Raw genomic sequence first — 24,136 nt, forward strand, 5'->3', positions numbered from 1 at the left:
GTTCTGGACTCATTGGGCATTGCAAACACCATATGTACCTGGAGCTGCACGGGGCCCTGGTGGACACGCATATTGGAGATCTCTGCTGTGCTTTTCCCACCAGACTTCACTTACAAAACACAAGTTCAGAGATACAATTTTAAATGTTAAGGTGGTGGCAGGATAGCATTAAGCCAAGTGGCCCTTCTCAGTGTGGGTTCCAGTGTGACTGCATAGGTTGCATGTCCACAGAGCGATAGTCCTCTCTCTCAGATGCCTGGCAGCCTGTATCCTGGATTCACTTGAGTCTGTATCAGGTTTACTTTTTGCATGCTCAGTTGGAGAAGATTAACTGGTTAGATTCTTATTGGCAGCCCTGGCCCAGGCCTGCGGTCCAGGAGTGCTTGGCTTCTCACGCGCTGCAGGCGGCTCTCACTTCTTTGGGAAGCATGGATTTCGGATGGGTTTCTAGGCAGACAGCACGAGGGTCATTCATCAGCTCCTCGTGCCATAAGCAGGGTCTGTACAAATCAGGCCCTAAAGAATGCTACCTTCCAAGGTGCTCATGTGGGCTTTGGAAGAAGACACATGATTAAGAACATTTTTGGAAAAAGCCTAAGTATTCAGCATTTATGATTTTTAAATTGAATTACGATGTTCCCTCCTCCCACCTCTACTGTCACTTAGATTTCTTCTTCTACAGGCATTAATCGCCTGCTTTGGGAACATTTGTAAACCTATTGTCAGGAACTAGAAGTTCTGGCTTGTTCCTTGCTGCTCTACCTTTGTAATCAGGAGAGGTTCCATTATTGGTATGTGGTACTAGATGTTCCGAGGGCTTAGATAGTAGCGGTTCTCTTACTTGAGCATGCATAAGAATTGCCTGTGAGCCCAAATTCCTGGGCCCCAGCCTCAGAATTTTGATGGAGGTGGCTGGGATATGCTTCCAAGGCAGGTCTGTCATCGTTGATGTTCAGTGTATTTGGAGACACATTAATCTGACCTGTCAAATCCTGTGATGGTGTGGAGCATGGGGATTCTCTGAGAACTAGCTGAAGCCCAATTTCTTATCTGACTGGGGCAAAGCTGGTAAGGAGGCAACATAGTAGGGAACCTGGGCTTTTCTTGGGAAGTGTGTGGAGGGCAGTTGTTGCCCACCTGGACCTCACTGCCTGGTCCCAGGAATAGCACAGCCTCCCCTAGGTGCAGCAGGAGAGTGGCACATTGAACAGGGGATAAAAGAAAGTGAAACTAATCTCTGAGGATGTTATTAGGTGTGGCTCTGTTCAGAATCACTATGTGCTTCCCCCCACCCTTCAGGAAATGTTTATTTACTCCATGGGGAGACAGGCAGTTTTTCCTTTTTAAATGGAACTTATTCTGATGCTGAGGAGTGGCTGCCCTACCTCCTGTGGTATTAGTGGGAACATTTGAACTGTGCCTGAGCAATAGATGGATTCCATTTAGATCATAGTAATGGTCAGAGGTCAGCAAGGTAGGGGAGTGTAAAGGTGGGTGGTAGGAGGCCAAGTGGCTGTCCTCTGATTTTTATACAGAAATAAATCACCCTACATATTAGTTATTACATTCTTGAGTAATCCCGAGTACTATTAATATCTATTGTTGTTGTTGTTGTTTTTTTTTTTTTTTTTTGAGTGCTTGCTGCAGGCTGGGTGCTAAGCACTTCTGAGCATCATCTCTTTACTCACAGGACGACCCCCCCCCCCCGCCCCCCGCCCCTGGCCATGATTTCATGCAGGTGGAAATAAATATAGAGACATTATAGATGGCTGAGGGGAGATTTTGTGTTTACTCATTATTCTAGGCTTGGTTGGCTGGAGGAAGGCCTCTCTTTACTGGCAGTGCCTTGTCTTGCTTTGGCTATGCTCACATTCATCTTAGCTGTTGAGAGCAGCTGGAGGTGGATCTGATGTTGTGCATTATTTCAGGGTTCTGCTCTTTGGGATTTTCTTGTTAACAGAAATTGTTGTTTACATTTGAATGTAATTTAAGACCAGATTCTTTGGGTGGGGTTTTTGGTTTTGCTTCTCTTCTCTTTTCTTTTCCTTTCTTTCTTTTCTTTTCTTTGCTAGAAAAGTGTCAGGGATTAGTGGAAGCTGATGGGTCTTGGCTTCCTTTTTCCTGCTTTTCTTGTGAAATTCTTGCTTGCCTGAATGTGTTCAGAGTGATTGTGATTGTGCAGATGCTGGAAGAGGCAAACCTGGGGGTACGGTAAGGCCTAAGTTCTAGATCTTCCAGATGTTGGGTTTTTGCTTCACAATTCCAGCTTTAATCTCAAGACCTTGGAACAGGAATATCTGCATCCCGGGTGATCTGTGGAGAATTGGGCTTGGAAATCCATTATCAGCCTGGATGGACTCTTTTGCGATACCTCATTTTTCACTCAAGAGCTTCATGGTCCCTTTGGTAAATCCCTCAAATCTTTTCTAAGGTAGCAGTATTCATTTTCCTTTTATTATATGCATGAAGAAAGGCACAGAAGGACAAAGTGCAGTCGCTTGATAACTCCCTGGTAGAGTGGTGGCCCTCAGAACTGTCCCTGAGGGGAAAAAAAGAAAAAAAAAAGAACTGCTCCTGAGGACAATTAACTGAGTTCTGGATTCCCATGTGGGTGCCTGGGCCTTGCATGCATGGACCTGGACAGGCAGGGCAGTTCTGTTCCAGTTTCTCATTTCCGTTTTTCTGGCTCCCTGTCCCGTCTTCATTTTATTGGCAAGACATCCTTCATCCCCACCTCCCCCACCCCCGCTTTTCTTCTTAAAATCCTCTTCCAAGAAAGTCTGGCTTTTGCTCTAAGTTTACTACCATAAATTTTGAGATGGTACACGTCACCCTCTTAATCTAATTGAGCCAGCACATCATTGTGAAGACATCATTTTATTTGGGGGTATTAGTTGCTATGGTTATTTGCTGAGACTAACAGTCTGTGTTCTCTCAGTTGGATTTTTGGAAACTGCTATCTGAGAATGACAGAGGTGTGCCTCACTGTAGGAATAGCCAGTGTATACGCTGACGATTAACACATTTTTTAAAAAGCACAGAAAAAGTACTTTGGGTGGAATTTTTAGAGCTAGAAGGGACCTTAAAGATCACTGACCATCCTTCTGGTTTTCAAAGAGCTGTCCAAGGCTAAGGTGTTAATTTACTTTCCCTAGGTTCACAGGCGTTGTTCCTGGGTGAGCAAGGACGCAGCCTGTTTCTGATTCTTACTCTAGCTCCCATTCTGGTTTTTTGTGCAACAGTTGAAGTCCTTTCAAGGAATCCATTCTTCAAATATATACTGAGGTCTTGTGTTTTCTAGGTGCTGGGCTTGGAAGGAGGAAAACACTGTGATCTTGACTCTCAGGGTCTCTGTTGGGAATTCCAGACCTTGACTTAGTGTGATGCCTGGACCAGCAACATTGGTATCACCTGGAAACTTGTTTGAAATGCACACTCCCAGGCTTACCGAATCAGAATCAGCATTTTAACAAGATGACCTGGTCTTCAGGTGCATATGTAAATTTGAGAAGTGCTCCTCTAAGAGAGTAGGGCATTGTAGAAGCAGAAGCTAAGTCTTAGAGGCCCAGGCTGGGATCAGCTGCCCCTCCCTCATACTGTTCCTCTCTTCTATGTTGGCCATAATAGTAGTGCAATGGTGTTGAGCTAGAGGAAGCTCACATTCTCTGCCTGAGTTCTAGCTCTGCCCCACCTGGACCCCCTGGTCTTTAAGTTTTAGTGTGACCTGCTCTTCCTGTAGACTCTTGGCTCTGACTCCTGTGATCTCTCCTTAACCCTTCCCCCTTTTTCCTAAGTGTGCCTATTTGAGAAGTGAAAAAACAAATACCACCTTCTCAGGAAGCTAGGCACTTCAGGCCCATGCATCCTGTAAAGCCCATTTATCTTGGATGTCTTGTTGGCATTCTGATTCTTTTTTACTTGGGGCTGGCCTCCTTTCCCACTTAATGGACAAGAAGGGTTTCATGATATCATTCTTAGCCTCAGTGCATTTAAGAGCCACCACTTAGGTTAATAAACTTTGCAAGCAGACAGTGCACACTACTTTCAGTTACTATTCAGATAAAAATAGTGTCATATCATCCAGGGTTTTTGCTTTTCCTTTTATCTACAAGGGGTAAAAAGAAATTCTAATTCTCTAGGTACTTTAGAGTTTTCCAAGGATCTGAGGAGAACCTTTAAGGACTCAAATGTATTTTCAGTATCTAGTTCATTAAGAAGGAGGTTACAGCTTTACCCCACTATCCACAGGTAGAGTGTTCCTATGAAACCTTTCCTAAGAGAGAATGGGATACAGTGAAGAAGCAATTACTATTAATTTACGTGGAAAAAGTTTTAAGCATCTTTGGTGCCCCAAAATAACTTCTCTCAGGCTTTTTGGGTACTTTCGGACATGTCTTGCTAACGGCTGCACAAAATCAATTGAGATAAAACACAGATGCTCACAGACACAGTTCAAAGCTATGGCCACTCTAGCTGCTCCAGGCACGGCTCACGGCACAGCAAACACTGAACACTATTTTCCCTTTCCCCATGAACGGAAAAATCCTTTTGGCTTTCTTTTGTTTAGTGAAAATGGGTACTAAGGGACATACTTCTTAAAGTGGAGTGGTGTAAGTCGAACTTCAGAAAAACAGGATACCTGTATTTGGTAAGTTTCGTGAATTAATGAGACAAAAATCCCTTAATTCTGAAAGCTAATGAAGATTCTCATTTTGTTGATTGTCTTGTCTCCAACCTGCATTCAGCCAGCCTGTGCCTGTGTGGGAAGGAAAGAAAACCAGCATCTAGGGGCAACCCTGTGTTCTGCTCACATGTTTTCTTCCATTTAATTCCCAAAACAAACCTGTGAGGGACTTGTTACCCTCATAGTGACATAGACTCTTGGAAAGGTTGAGCCATTTTCCCAGTCCTAGAGCTGGTAATTGGCAGATCCAGGGTTTGAATCCATGTTTGTGAGTCCACACACTACATACTCTTCTGAATTGACCTTGACACTGTGTGTGTGTGTGTGACGTTTACACTTGAACTGCATGGAAATACCCTTTCTTTTTTGCTCTTTCACTTGATCGGTCCCTCTTAAAATGGGGTTCTTTGTTTTAACCAAGCAAATCACTATTGTTTCTCTGGAGGGAGTTTTTCTTGTACTTACCCACTGTCTTAGAAGGTCTTAGAGCTTTATGCCAATGTGATTGTTCTTAATCCATTCCCTCAGTTCTCTGTGTCCTTGTTTTCTACTTTGCGTGGGGCCTGAGCGATGCGCATTTGGGGATGGGCTCTTTTGGGCTTGAGGTTTCAGTATAGGTCTGATGCTGACTTAATCATTCAAAATAGTGGTCCTTGATGAGCAAATGCTTTTTGAGGACCTGTTCTGTGACAATAAGCTAGTTTGGAATTTCTTCATAAAAGATCACATCCTAGGACTTAAATTCCCCGTGTTCTTAAGAAGAACAGATAGGGGCACCTGGGTGGCTTAGTGGTGGGTTAAAGCCTCTGCCTTTGGCTCAAGTCGTGATCCCAGGGTCCTGGGATTGAGCTCCACATTGGGCTCTCTTCTCCACAGGGAGCCTGCTTCCTGCTCTCTCTCTCTCTCTGCCTGCCTCTCTGCCTACTTGTGATCTCTGTCTGTCAAGTAAATAAATAAAATCTTAAAAAAAAAAAAAAAGAAGAACAGAAAATATAGCCCTTTGAAAATACAGTTGTCTTAGTATATATCTTTGTATATTATTACCTGTCTGTAGTAGGGGTGTTACTGAACCCTCATAATCCAGATGTGAACTTGGAGTTTTCAGTAGGAAGCAGAGTTTCTTTGAATCCCTCATTTTCTGGTTATCTCCTGGCTGACCTGTGGTCTTTGTATCCAGTGTCAAGGTTGAGAGGTTTCCTGTACCATGAAATCATCCCACAAGGAGAAAGCCCCTTGACTGTGGGTGTATGTTTTTAGCAGTGAAGCAGGATGGGAAGTCAGAGTAGAAGTCCCAAAATGAAGTTCTGGGCCATAGTAAAAGTCATAATCAATGTTTAAGTTGATCTTGTCTTTCTTCTTTACAAAAATATGGTTATCATTTCTTTAGGGATGAAGTCTATATTCCTTAGCTTGGCATTCCAGTCCTTCCGTGATTCTAACCCCTTTTCCTAGTCTTACCTTCTTTCTATCAAGCAACTGCCTACTGTTTGATGCTGGGTTCTCTGCTTTTGCATTTCTTTGCATCCTGTTGCTACTTCTAGAATACCTTCTCATGCCTGTTTACCCTGCCCTGAACCTCCTCTAATTTCACTTTTTTAAATTAACATATAATGTATTATTTGTTTCAAGGGTATAGGTCTGTGAATCATCAGTCTTAACTGATTTCACTTTTAAAGCTCTTTTCAAATGCTACTTCCTGTTCTTTTTTGGGGGGGGCGGGGGGAGATTCCACCAATGGCCATAACTAGAATAATAGCCTGCTTGCACTTCTGTAGCTTTTCTGATCTGATCGCTCTGGCATGTTTTGCCTTAATTTGCAAGTTTGTATACAGTAGTCCTTCTCCCCCTCCCCCCATCCGCAAGGGATATGTTCCAAGATCGCCAGTGGATGCCTTGAAACCACAGATAGCATTGTAACCTGTATGTACTATTTGTTTTTTCCCCATGCATTTAGATTACACATACATACCAATGATAAAGTTTAATTTTTAAATCAGGCACAGTGAGATATTAATAACAATAATTACAAATACAGTAAAACAGTTAAAACAATACATTGTAATGAAAGTTACGTGAATGTGGACTGTGTCTCAAAATATCTTAGTGTCCTCACCCTTCTTGTGATGATGTGAGATGATAAAATGCCCACGTGATGAGATGACATGAAGTGAATGACGTAGGCATTGTGACATAGCATTAGGTTACTACTGACCTTCTGACATTAAGGCAGAAGGAGAGTCATCTGCTTATGAACTGAGGAGGATGGCAGGCAACTGAAATCACAGGTAAGGGAGCACTTATTGTACCCAGATGAGGTCCTTCTAACTTACGTCCTCCTAAAGGATATGGAATGTGTATATATAGTTCTTTGATTTCTTTGAGTACATTGATAGAGGAGTCTCAAATATTTGAGTAGGTTAGGCCATGGAATATAGTAGTTGAGAGTTTTGGAATCACAGAGACCAGGTTTCTTATATTACCATTCATTAGCTATGTGACCATGGCATATTATTTAATCTCTGAATCTGTTTCCCCATCTGCAAAATAGGAATGATAATTCCTATTCATAGGATGATTGTGAGTACAAAATGAGTTAAAGTACTCATAATAAGTACATAATAAAGTACCCCATAAATAAAGTACACAATTATATAAAAATAAAGTACATAATAAGTACCCCATAAATGAATGCAAAATGTGTTTACACTTATTTTGATGTAGTCAAAGATGAGTTTGGGTCTCCCATATTATTCTTGAAGGATGTTTCCATGTAAATAGAATTAGAAATCTTATCTGGAAAAGGGTGAAGCCCCTTTCTTCTATTGAATTTCATTTAAAAAATCAACTTGGAAAATTTCTTTAGCCTAAGTGCTCTGGTTGGAAAAACAAATTCTCCAGAGTCTGTGTTGGCTATGGCCTCATTTAGGAAATAGAATTTTAGGGAAATGGCCTCAGGAAAAGCACATGGATGTATAATCAGGATGCACATGATGTGGTGGTTGATGTGCCTGGTGGGCATATCATCCTCGGGTGACACGAATGGTCTTCTGAGTCTGCTCCCACCAGATCTGAAAGAATGTAAGAGACGTGCTGGCAGTGACTTCATACCTCCAACCCTTTCTCTCCATGTCTCAGGCTTGAATGGGTAAGATGAACAAGAACACTCTAATGTATTAGGGCATTTCTTCCCCATGGATGCCAGGGCCCCTCTCTCCATTGCTGATTGAGTGCCCACTGGACATTTCCCTTCTCGGCTGGGTGTGTTCATCAGCAGGACATGGTCTGTGCCCAGCACTACATTTGAGGCTGGCTTTGTCATTTCTCTTTGGGTTATTAGCCACCTTTCCCTGATACAGTCCATCGCTACCTAGTGGCCATAGGTAAAACTGCATCACAGAAACTAGATGAATGCTATGGGGGTATTTTGTTCGACTGTCAGATTTGAACACTGTCTCTTTCTGCTCCTGAAGTGCAGGGTTTCAAGCTGTAGAAGAACAAAGGAACAACACTTGCTTTTCTTACAGTTAAGCAGTGGCACTAGGTTTGAAATGCCACTTGCAGACTGGGAAATGCCTGTCCCCAAGCATGGTTTCTGATAGGATATATTTTCAGCTGGCCCAGGTATGGGCAAAAAGAGAAGTGTCTCTGGAACTCTACCTTTGTCTGTTTTAGCTCCTGGCTTGGGGACAGCCTGGGGCTGAAAGGGCATACATGGTTGTGGCCAACACCAGACTTTTTTTTTTTTAAAGATTTTATTTATTTATTTGACAGAGATCACAAGTAGGCAGAGAGGCAGGCAGAGAGAGAGAGGAAGGGAAGCAGGCTCCCTGCTGAGCAGAGAGCCCCGTGGCCCCCCCAGGCTTGATCCCAGGACGCTGGGATCATGACCAGACTGAAGGCAGAGGCTTTAACGCACTGAGCCACCCAGGCGCCCCACCAGACATGTTTATAGCCCATTTCTCCTGGTCTCTTGGTTATAGAGAAGGTTTTACTCCATATGCCTCCTGGTGGCTCTTGCTACAGCTCTGTGGGAATCTTCCTCAACAGACAACATTAGGGGAGGTGGTTTTATGTTAACAGAAAGCATATTCCTATATATACAAGCTTCAGCCAGACTTACCTGAGTTTGAAATTCCTCCAATATATATCTAATCAACTTTTTTCCCCCCAAAATGAATTATATAATCGGGAATTTCACCTTTGATGAGTGCAGGGAGCTAGTAAAGTGCCCAGCTTCCCCTCCCACTTTGTGCTTTCTGTGACTCTTGCTCTCAGTCAGGTGATGTGCTAGCTTGTGAGGACGTAGTGGTGAGCATGAAGAGACACAGTTCTCACCCTTCAGGAATTTACTAGTTGGGGAGGTACTAATAGAATTACCACCTGAACAATATAAAATTGCTATGAAGAAGGAGGTACCAAAAAAAAAAAAAAAAAGAGGTGCATAGGACTTAGAGTGAGGGGAGGGGAGGGGTTGGCCTGGTTACAGAAGTCAGAGTAGGCTTTTTAGTGGACTGAACTTCTAAGGACTGCAGGATGAGCAGGATGTTCAAGGAACTGGCTCCAGAAAGGGAGTTGGGGGCCTAGGCCCTGCAGGGCCTCTCAGACTTTGGGAGGGACTTTAATCTTGGTTTTTAGAACTCTGGGAGCCCTTTGCAGGATTCACTATTGGAGCTGACATGACTGAGGGGAGAACTGATTGAAAGAACAAAAGTGGGTTTGGGGGACCAGAGCAGAGGCAGTTGCAGTTACCCAGGCAAATGGGGGCATTTGATTTAGGGGTTGCTGATAGTGATAGGGATGTGTGAATAGAACTGAGATGCTTAGGAGGCAAGACAGACACACTTGGGAAGGATACCATGCTACCAAGGGTGATGATATGAGGGTGTGTGACTTTGACTTGTGTGACAGGACAGACGGTGGCCCCCTTTGCCAAACTGGGGATGCAGGAAGAGGTCCTTGGTTGGCTGTTTTTTGAGAAGATAGGAGAGGAGAGAGAGTTTGATTTAGAGAGTGGTAAGTTTACCTGAGAATGGGAGTTGCAGCCAAGCTGCAGTCTTGGGGACTCATGTCCATGTTCCAGCCCTCACTATGGGTCCTCTTATTGTGCCATCCCAGATATTCCACCTGTAAGCCAACATCTGTGGCTCTGTCCAGTCAGATCAGTGCAACATGTCTTGAGGGCCGCCTCGTCTGGGCCTGTCTCAGGCACTTACTATACGTTACACCAGGGAACCAACCACTCATGCATGGTTCTGGAATCATTCCAAATACAAGGTGATCAGGCACAGAGAGTAAGTGTAATTGACTTTCAGAGAAGGGAAGGATTAGCTAGGATTGAGGACTTCAATGTTTATGCTTTAAGCAGCCAACAGGCCATTTTTGTCATAAATACTTACCTTGGCAGCTGGACTTCATTAACTGTAATCAGTTTCTAAATCCAGGGAGATGTGACCAAGGAGTAAAAAAAGTTTATGGATAGTTATATATTTGGAGATCAAAGAAAGGTAAGAGATGCATGAAATAAATGTAATAGTGAGGTTACCTTGAGTCTTTCAGCATGGTATGTTTGTTTGTGTGTGCACATAGATGTTAAATTTCCCCCCAAAAGAAAATGGGAATGGCTTGACTTGTGGTACTGAGGTAAAACTTGTGTAACCTAAGGTAGAGCCCAACTTAAAAAGCATCAACCTTCTTTTACTGAAAGAAGAATTGGTAATTAGGTTAAATTCTCTTAGCACTCTGTGCGATGAGTATCCGGGGGCAGAGCATGGGCATCCGCAGGAAGAGAAGAGCACTTCCCTCTGTTCCCCAGTCAGCAGACACCTTTGAGAGTGGTCCCTCAATGCCTAGACTTTTAGCTGCTTCTGTGTCGCTTAGCTGCCTGGTCTCCTCACCCAGAGGCAGAGGTGACTTAATTCTGTAAGGCAAATACTTGGCCTCCCCAGACTTACGACTCCTGTCTGCTCTGGCTGGCATTCTGCCTTTCTAGCAACAGATGTTTCTGCATAGTAAATATCATTGACTTTTGGCGCCTTCCTCTATCTTGTACTGAACATGACACCGTGGGGTTATACAAGCAGGGTGTTGTGAAGCTTGGCATGCTCTCAGCACCAGTACCAGCCTCTCTGCTTTCTGTACTCCTCTCACTGGTGTGTGCATGTTAGATTCCTGTTGGGTCACAGTGAAAGCTCCAGAAAGAAATCTCCTATAGCTGCGTGGCAGAGTTGATCATCAACATAAGATTCTACTGGTCATTTGGGTTGAAGTAGACAAGAATCCGTGTGTTTTTTTTGATGTCTTCTTCATTGTCCCAAGTAACAGGGTTTTATCTTAACAGGGTGAGGCAGCATGGCGTATCCACATGCTACAAGGCTCTTGGCTGCCAGAGGCTGATAGAGTCCTAGATCCCCATGTTTGAGCTGTGTGCTCTTATATCACTCCTCTACTTAGCTGAGTTCTCAGCATAGGTAGTCCTGCTTATCTTCTCTGACTTCGTCATTGCAGGATTCACACATTAGGGAAGAAGAGCCCAGCCTTGCCTAGACCTGAAGCTGACAGTGTACAGAGTGCTTGTGTAGTGTGTCTTCCTGGGTTTCCTGACAATCTGATGACCTAGGTGGGGCTGACAACTTATGTCAGGTGAGGCGAATAAGAAGTTAGGCCTAACTAGGGGTAGTTACACTTCTAGGAAATAGTGGAGCTAAAATTTGAACCCAGGAGCCAGGTGAGGTTGGGGTGAGGTCAAGGGGCTAGGGAGGGGGCTGACCAGCCTACAACCAGGACCCATGCAAGGCAAATATAAAAGTGGAGGTTCTTCAAAGCAAGCTTGAGGGATGCCTGGGTGGCTCAGTCAATTAAGCATTTGCTTTTGGCTCAGATCATGATTCCTGGGTCCTGGGATCAAGTCCCACATCAGGCTCCTTGCTCAGCGGGGAGCATGCTTCTCCTTCTGCCTGCCTCCTCCCCTGCCTGTGCTTGCTCTCTGCTAAGTAAATAAAATCTTTTAAAAATATAGAATAAAACAAGCTTGAGCTGCTGTTCCAAAAACTGGGGAGTGGATACTGAACGAGCAAAATACCTGTTGTCCTCCTACACCTTTACCAAGATTTCTCTCTCAGGCATGAGCCATTCAAGCCCATGGTGATTTCCTTTCCAGATATCAATAATTGGGATTTTTAGTCTATCTAGCTGTGCTCACTGACCTATAACCCAGCATGGACTCCAGACTAGTACTCATTACCTAATTCTTTTGTCAGGGGGAGAGGCCTCTTTATTAGCTTTGTGGGGCCCACATGACTTCTCAGGCTTATTTTGTGGTGAGGTGCGCTCTGTGTCACTCAACAACGAAATAAGGTTACTTTCTGGTCATAAGCTAACAGTCTCTGCTCCAGGTGAAATGGGTCCTCCTATGAAAAGGCCCCACAAAGGCCCTGTTGTGCAGGATTATCCACTCCTTGATCCTCATTGGTAGCTGCTCCTGGCAGCATAGCTTCTCTGTGCGTGTTGGGAGGTTTCCCAAGCCAGCCTTAAGTTTCACCTTTCTTCCACCGTGTGGAGATGGTTGTCCAGCTTGAGTCTTTCTTGCCTATGGAGGAGGCACAGAGGATTGTTAGGTGGATAGAGAAGCAACTCTAGTCTTACTCTTGGCTCAAGCCTTTCTTTGTGATTTCTGATCAGAACATTCTGACTCCAGTGAGACCGAGCACAGCCGTGCCCACATTCTATACCTGATACTCTTTGGCCTTCTTGGGGGCTTTGTCTTCCACTCTGAAAGGTGATTCTTCCTTTATTTTATCCTGCCTGCCCATGGCCTCCTGTCTTTCCTCCTCACAGTGTTCTGACTTTGAGATAAATCTGTTTCTTTCTTGACTTGCCAGGGAATGATTGGTATTCTTAGGGATATCTTCAGCTTGGGTCGGCCAGTTTTAGGAGATGGCTGACTCCTCTGCCAGGATCTTTGGACTTTTTGCCTAGCACCATTGCATTAAAGTGACTGAACCAGGGAGAGACCGGAGAGTATTGGCTGGTGGCTCCTGGATTCTCCTTTTCCACTTCAAGTGTCTTCCTCTTTTGGTGCAGATCGGAGGGCCTTGCATAAGCCATGCTATCTTGGGATTCATGTCATGCAAGCCCACAGGAGGGTGGTTTTCGAGCAGGAGCCCCTGGTGTCTGTGTGGTAAGCCTGAGCCCCAAACCTGAGAACAGCAGGACTGCTTAGCCAGGCTCTTCCACTGGCCCCTACTGCTTGGAGTAAGCTCTGGGATTGGCGAGCTGCACACCAGTGGTCAAATTTGTATACTGCCCTCCACACACATTATTCAGCATGCACTGAGCATGACGCACTGCCGGGTACACAGAGAGGAAACAAACAAAACCAAAAGATGGGGAAAAACATGACCCCCCACTCTAAGGAACACATCTGGGAACTAGAAAGGAGAAGAGCTGAAGCCCATGGATACTTTTGTTCCATTAGATTATGTCGATCTGTGAAGCCAGAATCCTCCCAACCTCCTCCCTATATCTCATTAAAGCCAGTGCATGTTGCCAGTTATGCCTCCTATTTCCCTCCTCTGGGAATTTGGACGTAATACCATTTCCCCTTCAATAAGGGAAACATCTATGAGGGTAATTTGAATGATTAGCCTAATCTGCAGGAAGGCTGCACATGGAATTAAGTTAAGCACATTTGTACCAAGCAGCTGTGTCTGTCAGGCCACTTAAAGGTACCTGGGTGGTTTTATACCCTTAACAGAAGCTGAGGGTTCAGGAGGGATCATTGGCTTTTAATACTGCCTTAAATGAAAGCTTATTTTTTAGATTTGACAAGGGTTTCTAAGAACTTTCTTTATAGATAACATATGTGGGGTGTGTTTTTACCCCAACTCAGAACAGTGCCAGGGCTTTGTTCTTGTGGCAGTGGGGAACGCGATGACCCAGGGAAATGGTTCAGATGGGAATTTGTCATGCTGGCTGGCCACCGTCCTCATGAGGGGGAGCCGAGAGGGTTGTGAGAATTCAGTCTCACGTGTGCTTGAGGCAGAATGAGGAGTCCAGGAGCTCCTGTGCCACGGGAACGGGGCACTTCCATGCTCTTTCTTCCCGCTCCCTACCCACTGCTGGACCACAGGGGAGGTTGGTGGCAGGCTGCTCTGACCCCCAATTCTTCCTGGATTCCCACCTGTGACCAACGTATATGACAGGACTCAGTATGTGGCTTGAGGAATTAGAACTGGGACTGGAATGGTTAAAGCAAAGTAACAGAAATAGTAATTTTTCAAGCCAGTAAGAATTTCATGTTAGAAACAGCTGTTCAGTATTTTGAATTTACGTTGTGTTTGAAATAGCCTCAAGACCAAATCTAGCTGCTACATTAGTAGAAGGACTAAAACATTCAGCAAATGTGAAAATCAATTTACGTCAGTAATTCATATTTTTTACTCTTTTTCTTGCTAGATTTGTCTTTGGCGAAGAGGAAATTTGCTGATTCCTTAAATGAATTTAAATTTCAGTGCATAGGAGATGCAGAAACAGATGATGAAATGTGTATAGGTAAGTCATAACCATGTGTCTGATAAGATGAGTCACTGTACTTCATAACTGTCAGTGTTCTTACTGAGCCTTTTTCCTGTGATAGGAAGTATCTAAGTGTCATAAATTAAGAAGTCCACACCAACAGTGGAGGGGGCAGAATGTAGGGAGGGTCAGGGGCCAGGGGGCTATTCTGGGCTGCTTCTCAGAGTTCTGAGACCACTTCTCTCACCCTGGGGCCTGTAGGAGGCAGCTTGAAGGTTTGCAATGGGGTTCTTCTCTCCACCCTCCTGTAATGTTTTGCTTCTGGCTGTTTTTGTGACTTTTCTTTGCTCTGGTACTATAGAACTTAGAGCAAGACCAGAAGACAGGCAGATGAGGAAAGAATTACAGGTTGTAAATGATAGTTTGTGGGCTGAAATCAGAATACAACCATGTTTTCTTAGGCACTCATTTCTTAAAATTGAATTAACATATGAATCGACTTTGTGTAAAGTTCTGGTTTTCCATCTCTTTGAAAATTGGAGACTCTGATCAGCTGGCCCCACATTCAGGTCTGGCACTTGTGGTATGGAGCTCCATAGCTGCCCCTGCCTTCAGATGGACAGAGGAGCTTGCTGTCCAGCTCTCCTCCCCCTTTCTTTAACCAGAGGCTGAGGGAAGGGTTACTGTTGATTGCTGTACTGGTTCTCTTTTCTGCTTTTCTTTTACCTCCTGTGTCTTGCAGGCAGTGCTGAGCACAGAGGATTTGCAGTGTCAAGACACCTGTCTCTGGCAGGGTCTAGTCATTGCCCTTGACTCTTCTTACATTGGGCATCTTGGTTAGCTCTAGGGGTGAGCAAGGATTGAAAAAGTTGTCAAATGCTTATTGAATTCCTCTTGTCACACAGAGTGCTAGGATCTGGGGTTGAGGGAAGGCAGCTGGGAGATAGCTGAGAGCAATGAAAATGCATTACTATAGTAACTTCTGGAGCTCCCAACATTTCATGTATGTCCTGAATATCTTCAGGGCTATTGCACTTACTGCCCTGTGCCTTTGGGAATTATTCTGTTGAGGACTCTCCATGTCTGACCACCGTGCTGCATTTTTATAGTGTATTATATTCACAAGTGGCTTGAGGACTCAGGAAGAAGAATCCAAGGAGAAGCCAGAGATGTGGCTTGTATTGCAAGCTACATTGGTTCAGTTGTGGTATCAGAGGAAAGTTGATTTCTGACGCAGTCCCACAACCAAAGTTGAAGAGGTCAGATCCTGGGCAGGAAATCCTTCAACTCCTACGCAGAACTCTGTCCTTTTCAGTCTATAGTCTGGAAGCTGGCCAGCACCTCATCAGCCCTGGGTAGTCTCAGGAACAGGCAGGTCTTTGAAGGAAATCCTTTCCCAGCTAGAGTTCCAGGTGAAATTAACCTGCATTCGGGGGGTCATCCTGAATGGTTAATGATTAAAAGATAAGGGGAGCCTTGGGAAGCAATTGACTTTAGGATTCTGCATGTGCCGAGGGATTTCAGTCCACAACATAATAGCTATACCTGGAAAGGCTCCCAAAGGCCCATTTCTCTATGTCCCTTTCATGGTACTTTCTCTTTTCCAGCAAGGTCTTTGCAGGAGTTTGCCACTGTCCTCAGGAATCTTGAAGATGAACGGATACGGATGGTGAGTACGGCTGGGCTGCTTTTGCTCCCATAAGTGTGATTATGTCAAGAGATTAGTTGTCAGTAGAACTGGGTTTGAGACCAGCCTCCACCACTTGAGTGTTTTGAGCTCTTGAGCAAGCCTCATCTTCTCATCTTTGCAGGGTTAGAAACATTTCGCAAATGTTAAGGGATTAGTGTGGATAACGTTAGAACCACGTTGTTGGCCTCCCAAAGATTCACTGTAAGGTGCACCCATAAGGTATGACTTACGGGTGGATCTTTTGAATTAATTAACTTTTGGGGGTCTCCAATTCCCTACAGGCAGAGTGGAAATGAAGGTGTCACACTCTGCTCCCTGTTTTCCTCATTTTGGTAAACTTATGCAAGAGCTTTTGAAGGGCACTCCTTCACTTTTTATTCCGAAATGCCTAATCCTAGTGCCTGCCCTCTAGTATGCACCCAGTATGTAGTGTATGGGCACGGAGTAAATGATGACATTTATAAGAGGTTCTTCCAAGGGAGGCACTGTGCAAAATCAAGAATCAAATGCTGATCTCCAGGTTCTTAAGAGATACCTCCTGTATTCTCATTCTGATGTGGCTCAACATCAACAGATGAGGGATTCCGCATCTGTAAATTCTTTTGCATCCTCTTCTTATCGCTGAGATACCAAGAATGAAGCCTGATTTGAAATCCCCCTGCTGGCTGCATGCTGGTTTGTCCCTGGAAGTCTTGCCCCTAAGCTAGCAGTGCTACTGAGGCCTAGGAAGAGTCTATCAATGAAGATTTTCCCGCTCTTCCCATGCTAAAACTGATCATTTGAGACTAAGTCCACTATCTTAATCTGCGTAGATTACCATAACAAAATGCCGTGGGTTGGATGGCTTACACAGCAAATATTGATATCTCAAAGTTGTGGAGACTGGGTAGTCCAAGATTAAGGAACCAACTGATTTGGTTCCTGGTGAGGACACTTTTCCTGGCTTACACATGGCCCCCTTCTTGCTGTGTCCTTAAATGGGAGGGAAAGGGGACGGAATGGCTCTTCAGTCTTTGCTTAGAATGGCTTTAATCCCATTGTGAGGATTCTACCCTGATGACCTAATTACCTTCCAAAGGCTTCATCTCCAGATAGTGTTACGCAGAAGGTATTAAAGGATAATATGAGGCATATCATATTTTTAAGATTTTATTTGAACAAAAATTGGTTCATATTGGACAGTACCAAACTAGAAATATTTAGGAAAGCTCTACTGACAGAACTATAGAGCAAATACTTTTATAGAGAACATATGGAAGTAGCAAGGAAATTACACGATGGGCTATATTGCAGGCTGTTGCCTTATTTGGGAAAGCCTAGTTGTTTCCATTTCTTAACCTTGAGGGATTTACAGCCTTGGGTTTTGGTTGGCTTACATAGGCTGTTAGACCATTAGAGTCTCTTTGTTTAATTGATAGAGGTTAGGGCTTCCCCTTATAAATTTTCAGGAGATGCTGCTCAGTCCGTAGTCTTGACCAAGACATTATGTATGCACACATTGTAAATTTTAACCCGCATGATGACTCTGTGAGGTGGTACCTGTAGCATCCCAGTGTCTAGATAAAGATCTTGAGGTTTAGAATGATTAACATGCCCAAGATCACATAGTTAAAAACAGTTGCAGTCTGGATTCAAACCCAAATTTGTGTTAGACCAAAGAATGGGGAAATTTCGTTGAAATTCTCAATAGAGCAGAAGGTCTCACCTTCTGCCCTGCACAGAAAGACAGAAATAGTGTCTCTCTGTTTTCCTTGATTGCTCATTTTTGGGCACTTGAACCAGAATCCGGAGGCTGGTGGCTGCAGCAGGGTTGGTGGTAGGTGGGGGCAGGGGGAAGCTTGTGTGTTTGTGCATGTGCTACTGCCTGAGAAAGGGAAGTGATTCTTTGGAGTCTGATTCTTGGCCTAGTCAGTATTTGTGGGTGGGGGGTGTGGTAAGCAAATCAAGCTGAATACTGGACAGATTGCTGTGGCCTATGGTAAGAGAACAATGACTGGATTATACTCTTCAGTTTGCCTCTGCAATTTTATTATTAATGTCAGTGAACTGAGTTTCTGCTGTGTGCGTCTGAGTATCTAGCCGTTGCAAGCCCCTTCCGTACCTCATCAGCTGAGCTCAGCTTTGAAAAGCCACACATTTTTGGGAAGCCTTCTCTCAGTCCCTGGGGTATTTGGCCATGCTTTGTATTTTCTTAGTATCCAGCTCATGTCTCGGATTCTCCATTTACCACATTGTGTCTGATAATCATTGCATGTGTCTGTCCCATGTTCTTGAAGGGCATAGAGTGGGCTTCTGTTCCCAGCATCAGTATAGTGCTTGCAACTGGTGGAAATTACACAGTCCTAGAATCTTAGACCCAGAACAACCTTATTTCTCACTGTCTGTAGTCTTTCATTGGCCACATGGGAAAACTGAGGTCTGGTGAAGGCAAATAGCAAGCAGTAGAAGGACTGGGACAGGGTCTTGGGCATCCTGGTTCCCAGGTGAGTAGGTACTGCTTTTGTGTATTTAGCATCTCCTTAAGGCTAGGTTCTCAATCATGGATGCCCATTGAAACAACTTGGGAAGTTTAAAATATACTGATTCCTAGGATGAAGTACAGAGATTCTGATTTTATTGGTTTGAAGTGTAGCCTGGACATTGGGATTTTTAGAAGCATCCCAGGTGAGCCTGACATGCAGCTTAGGGTGAAAATTAGTGGCTTAGGGGCTCAGCATACCACTGTGAGCTTCGGAGACTTACCCTTGATTTGTGGAAGTTTTAAACAAGTGAGCCCATTAAGCAACATCAAATAATAATAAAAATCAAACAAGTTAAACATTGCAACCCTCATGTTAAAATGCTCTCTTCCTAGATAAGTGCTCTCAAATTTGAGAAAAAAGCAAATGGCAATAAATTTGGAGACCTGCCACCTTTTATTCCTCCCATTGCTCAGTTAGTTCTTGGCTGTGTCCATCTTTGGCTTCTGGCATTTACTCTGTTGGTTTCATTGTGATGTATATGCATGTGATTTAGAAAAATAATGCTTTGTTGTATCAAGATTCCTGAAATAATTAATTGAGTGACAAGTGAGCAGTGAATGATTTAAAAGGAAAGATTGTAAAATATTTTACTGCCTTAGAATAGACCATAGATTCCTAGAGCTGGAACAATCCAGCCTACTCATTTTGCAGATTAGGAAATTAGAGCCCAGAGAGGTTAAATACTTTGCCTGTGGTCACACAGTTGGCAGCTAGTCAAGAAATAATTCATTCATTCCTGTAGTCATTGAAAAATATTTGAGTGCTTCTTTGTTTCGGCACTCTTCTGTGTTTGGGGGGAAATGGTAGGCAAGTGAACTTTTTATGAGGTAGTGGTATGTGTGTGTGTTTGCATAGTGGTAAATTAGAAAACTTTAGCTGGCCTACATCTTCTGAAGAAAACACTTGGTGGCGTGGTGAGAAGTTTCTTTGGAATATGCGGGTGATCCTGGAAGGCCTTCTTAAAGTGGTGTCCTTTAAGCCAGTACCTCAATTAGAATAATAAATGAGTCGTTCATGAGAGCATTTGGGGATCAAGCATGTGAGGGAATGTCTAAACGCAAAAGCCTGGAAAGTGGACTAGTTTTGTGCATTTGAGGTGCATGGGGGTGATGGTATGGTTGGCATCTAGGACCTGATGGATTGAGTGGTGGGGGAGGTTGAGAGGTAGCCAGTGGTCTGGAGGCACAGATGTCCTGATTCTTGTACTGGTAGGAATACACAAAGTCAGACTTGGAAGGTTTTCATGCCACCCCACGTCCAAAGGTGTTTCTTGCTCTTAACCTAGACTCAGTGTTGATCTGCCTAAAATATATCTACCTAAATATGGCTTGGGTGAATGGGCATTCATAAGATATACCTGAAGCTGAAATTTAAAGATTTTTTTTTTTTTTTTTTTATTTGAGAGAGAATTAGTGAGAGAGAGCATGAGAGAGGAGAAGGTCAGAGGGAGAAGCGGACTCCCCTGAAGCTGAAATTTAGATCCTACCCTGTCACCAGTTCCCTTCTGCCTTTACATGGTTGCTTACGTTTTTCAAATTACTTGTTTTTATTATTTTTAAGATTTTTAATTTATTCTTTAGAGAGAGTAAGTGAGGAAGAGCACAAGCAGTGGGGAGGGTCAGAGGGAGAGGGAGAAACAGACTGCGGGGCTTGATCCCAGTTCCCCGGGATCATGAGCTGAACCACAGGCTGACACTTAACAAGCTGAGCAACCCAGGTGCCCCAGAGATACTCATTTAAAAAAAAAAAAGAGATTTTATTTATTTGAGATAGAGAATGACTGGGGGAAAGGGCAGAGGGAGAGGAAGAAGCAGACTCTCCACTGAACAGGGAGTCCAATATGGGGCTCAATCCCAGGACCCTAGGATCATGACTTGAGCTAAAGGCAGATGCTTAACTGAGTGAACCACCTAGCGCCCCAAAAGGTACTCATTTTTAAGGAATCAGTCACACACAGGAAGAATTCCATGTTTTGAGATGATGAGTTTGATCTGACATGCTTTCTGTTCAAGTATTGTGAAAAATTGACACGTGCAACAGTATTGCTTACTCAGTTTTAAAAAAAAGATTTGATTTAGAGAGCTTGAGAGCATGGTAGGGGAGGGGCCAGAGAGAGAGGGAGAGAATCCTCAAGCAGACTCCGCACTGAGCACGGAACCTAATGCCATGGGGCATTATCAGATCATGACCTGAGCTTAAATCAAGAGTCAGATGATGGGGTGCCTGGTTGGCTTAGTGGGTTAAGCCTCTGCCTTTGGCTCAGGTCATGATCCCAGGGTCCTGGGATCGAGCACCATATTGGGCTTTCTGCTCAGTGGGGAGACTGCTTCCCCTTCTATCTCTGGCTGCCTCTCTGCCTACTTGTGATCTCTCTCTGTCAAATTAAATAAAATCTTTAAAAAAAAAAAAAAGAGTCAGACACTTAACTGACTGAGCCACCCAGGCACCCTGCTTACTCAGATTTTAAAGTGAGAGGCATTTTGTGCCCAAACTGCTAGAATTCTTAACTGATATTTGCTTTTGTGTATGTGTCTACCCCATTCCCCTGCCCTGTTTTTCCTCACCAGATTGAGAATGCCAGCGAGGTGCTCATCACTCCCTTGGAGAAGTTTCGGAAGGAGCAGATTGGGGCTGCCAAGGTGAGAATTATGCAAACCTTGCTCTTGGATTTTAGGGCAGCCTTGTTTTTGGATTTTATATAGTGGTTCATCAGTTACTCACAGGTGTCTAAGGTAAGACTGATTGGTCAACCCCAGAGCAGTCATTCTAGTATTTTGTTACCTAATCTTTTTTTGCTAGTTCATAAATTGTGCAAAGGTAGAAACCATGCCTCCTTGTGTTAGCAGATACCTCTGTGCTTGGACAAGGTGGAATTGTACTTACTGCAGAGTCCAGGGCTCAGAGCCTAGACCAGGGAGTTGCAAAATGGGCCCTGAGGGTCTCGCGACCCTGTTGTGAGCTCATTTTTGCTGAGTGTAAATGCGCCCGTTGTTGCCAGATCTTGAAATTTTTCAAGAAAAAGTGAAATGTCAGAGTTTTCTTTGAAATGTCCTGGTTTAAAAAAATATTGGCAAATAATTTAAAAGTACATATTCCACATAGTGCAGGTCAAAAAACAGGACTGCTTCAACTTCTATGTTCTGGTTTGTTACCACTGACCAGGAGGGACTGCAGCTGAAATGTGGCTGGCTTGCAGCTGAAATTTCTCTGAGAAGGGTGCAAAGGGAATCTTGTTCATTTTTGAAAGATGAATTCTCCAGGGTTCCCCTGTGCTGTGAGAAATCTAGCTGGTTTGACTGGTAGTAGGGTGTTAGAGGCCACTTGCACAGAAGGTGTTTGCACTGGGATCAGTGAAAGCAGAAGGATTTACCAGATACTCTTCCTCTTTTTTCTGGAACCATGAGTTCTTCAGCCGCAGTCCTGTGCGCCACCTGCAGGGGGTTTTGGGCAACATCGCTCTGACGGTAATTTTACTCCTCTGTGAAATGGCCTTGAGAGGTAGATGCCAATAGGTGGGGAATAGGTAACTGCAATGTAATGAAGTGGGATCTGTCTCCCAACCCCACCTCCCCACCTAAGCACACGTGCTTCTGAAAATGAATGTGGTTAGGGTCTGAAAAAATGATGTGCTGTTCAGTGAACGTTCTTCAGAGGGATGGTTGACTGTAGTTTGAAGGATGGACCACAGCAAAGATTTTTCTTCCAGTTCTATAGCACTATCTACCAATTTTACACTTTACATTTATGAAGAAATTAAAGCTCATGGGTTTTGTATCAGAGATTAAGGAATGTAAAATTAAAAGGGAGTCTTGTTCCATAAAAAGTTTGTCCAAGACTTTGAATTTGCCATGAGTGTCCCTCCCCAAGTTCTCATATTTGCAGGCCCAGTAATCAGGCCTTCCCTTTAGTGGCCTTGGGACCTGTGCTTCCTACTCATGATAACATATGGCAGTGGCTCTGGGGATTCTGAAAAGCTTAGAGGCCGCAGTGGAGCAGACAGACCTCCTTATCAAGTCCTCTTTCCAAGAGTCTTTCCTGCCTCTGAGCATGGATGCTTCTCATTCTGCCCTCTTCCCTCCGTCCCTGGTTTTGGGCATTCCCACAGTTGCCACGGAGGTGAAGCAGGAGTCTGAGTGGCCTCGTTTTGGGTAATACCAGTGATTGTAATGACAGGAGCAGTTACTCTTCTGGGCATGGGGTGGGGGTATGGCTGTAGAAGGTGAGAAGTAGAAGAATGAAAGAATTTGAATAAAATCATCACTCATCAAAACGTGTTGCCTCTCATACATACTCTGATCTCTCATTCCTCTTGAATAGTGTGATGATGTTGGAGATGATTTTCCTCCTTCTTCCTGTGTCATTTCCTTTTTTCTCTGTACTTGTTCCTCCCCTCCCTCTACATGCACACATTTATATCCTAGTATTGTATACATTTAAGAGAAAGCAAAGAAACAGACTCTTCACCAGACAGTCTAGGCAGCAGACTAAGGAATATCTAAAAGCCAGCCAGTGCTCTTGAGCAGCCAAGTAGAAGTTTCTGAACTCTGCCTGTGCTAAAATTACCCTTCCTCCCGCTCTGGTGTGGCTTCAGTTGCTATAACAACCTGTTGCTACTTGCAAGAAGCAGAAGTTAGTGTTGGGAGTGAAGGCTGCCAGGGAGGAGGACCCGTGGTCATTCTGGTGCTAGCATAGCTGCCCTGTGGTAGGGCACAGCCCTGGAGCTGGGCATAACTGTGACCCTGGGTTCAGAATTCTGAGTTTGGGGGAATTTGTTTTTCCTCCAGGCGAGGTGCATTTAGAGAGCTGGGCTCTCCAGTGAAAGGAGAAGTTTATGGTGAAGAGGGGGCCCTAACCTCATTTGTTGCATTGGCATGCCAGCTTGGGGAGTAGCTGAACTTCTCTGTACCTGTTTCCTGATCTGTAGGGTGGGGACACTGATAATATTTACTTTGTAGAGTTCTTATGAAAAAGACATGAGTAAACGCACATACAGTGCTTAGAACAGTGCTTGTCATATAGGCTTTTTATGTTAGCTGTTAGATTCAGTACATACAGTTCATTAATTTAAAAAAGATAGGTGAGTGCCTGCTTTGTGCCTGGTACTACACTACACACTGGTTTATGGTGGAGAACAAGTGAAGATGTACTGTGCTCCTGGTGTGGCTGGGGAGAACGACATGAAACAAAAAGATGTAAATAAGCATAATTTCAAATTGTGGTATGTGCTATGAAGGCTTCCCTCATGGGACCTTAGGCATGGGAAGGAAGTGGTGTTCTCAGTAAGGAGGAGGCACATTCAGATGATGGGCTACTTGACCACTGTCACTCACCACGATAGCTGCCGTCATCACTACTGCCATCATCATCATCATTATTGAATTTTATTGTGCATTTTCTATGTGATGGACCCTCTGCTAAGAATGGCCTGTGGCTTATCTCATTTTATCCTAATAGGCCTGTGAGGGGGGAGGTGTTTTTATTCTTTGTTAAACACTCTGAGCTGAAAGAGGAAGGAACCTGACCAGTTACCTCCTGGAGTCCTCCTCAGTTTAATAGATGAGAGAACCCAGTTCTGAAGAGGGGCAGTGATTTGTTTAGAATCGATCCATGTAGAATTGGGAATCATTTCCAGAATCCTAATTCTGTCCTTCATCCATTTAGGTGGCCACAGTGGATTCCCTGGAAGGCAAGCACCATCTTATATCTGAGTAGAGAATTTAAACTCAC

The 24,136-nt window shown here is 44.1% G+C and overlaps 1 protein-coding gene across 4 annotated transcripts in view; it reads left to right on the plus strand.

Moving 5' to 3' along the window:
* LOC111156914 (Rho GTPase activating protein 26) overlaps positions 1-24,136 on the plus strand; it is a 440,327-nt gene that overhangs the window by 96,625 nt on the left and 319,566 nt on the right. For 3 of the 4 annotated variants that reach the window (XM_022518049.1, XM_022518047.1, XM_022518051.1), the window contains exons 2-4: positions 14,138-14,233; positions 15,805-15,866; positions 20,977-21,048. In XM_022518049.1, coding sequence (XP_022373757.1) covers positions 14,138-14,233; positions 15,805-15,866; positions 20,977-21,048 — 230 coding nt within the window. The remainder of the gene's footprint in view (positions 1-14,137; positions 14,234-15,804; positions 15,867-20,976; positions 21,049-24,136) is intronic. The other variant, XM_022518050.1, reaches the window with a different exon arrangement.

This window comes from Enhydra lutris, unplaced genomic scaffold (genome assembly GCF_002288905.1).
Source record: "Enhydra lutris kenyoni isolate GAN:26980312 unplaced genomic scaffold, ASM228890v2 scaffoldscaffold50, whole genome shotgun sequence".
NCBI lineage: Eukaryota > Metazoa > Chordata > Mammalia > Carnivora > Mustelidae > Enhydra > Enhydra lutris.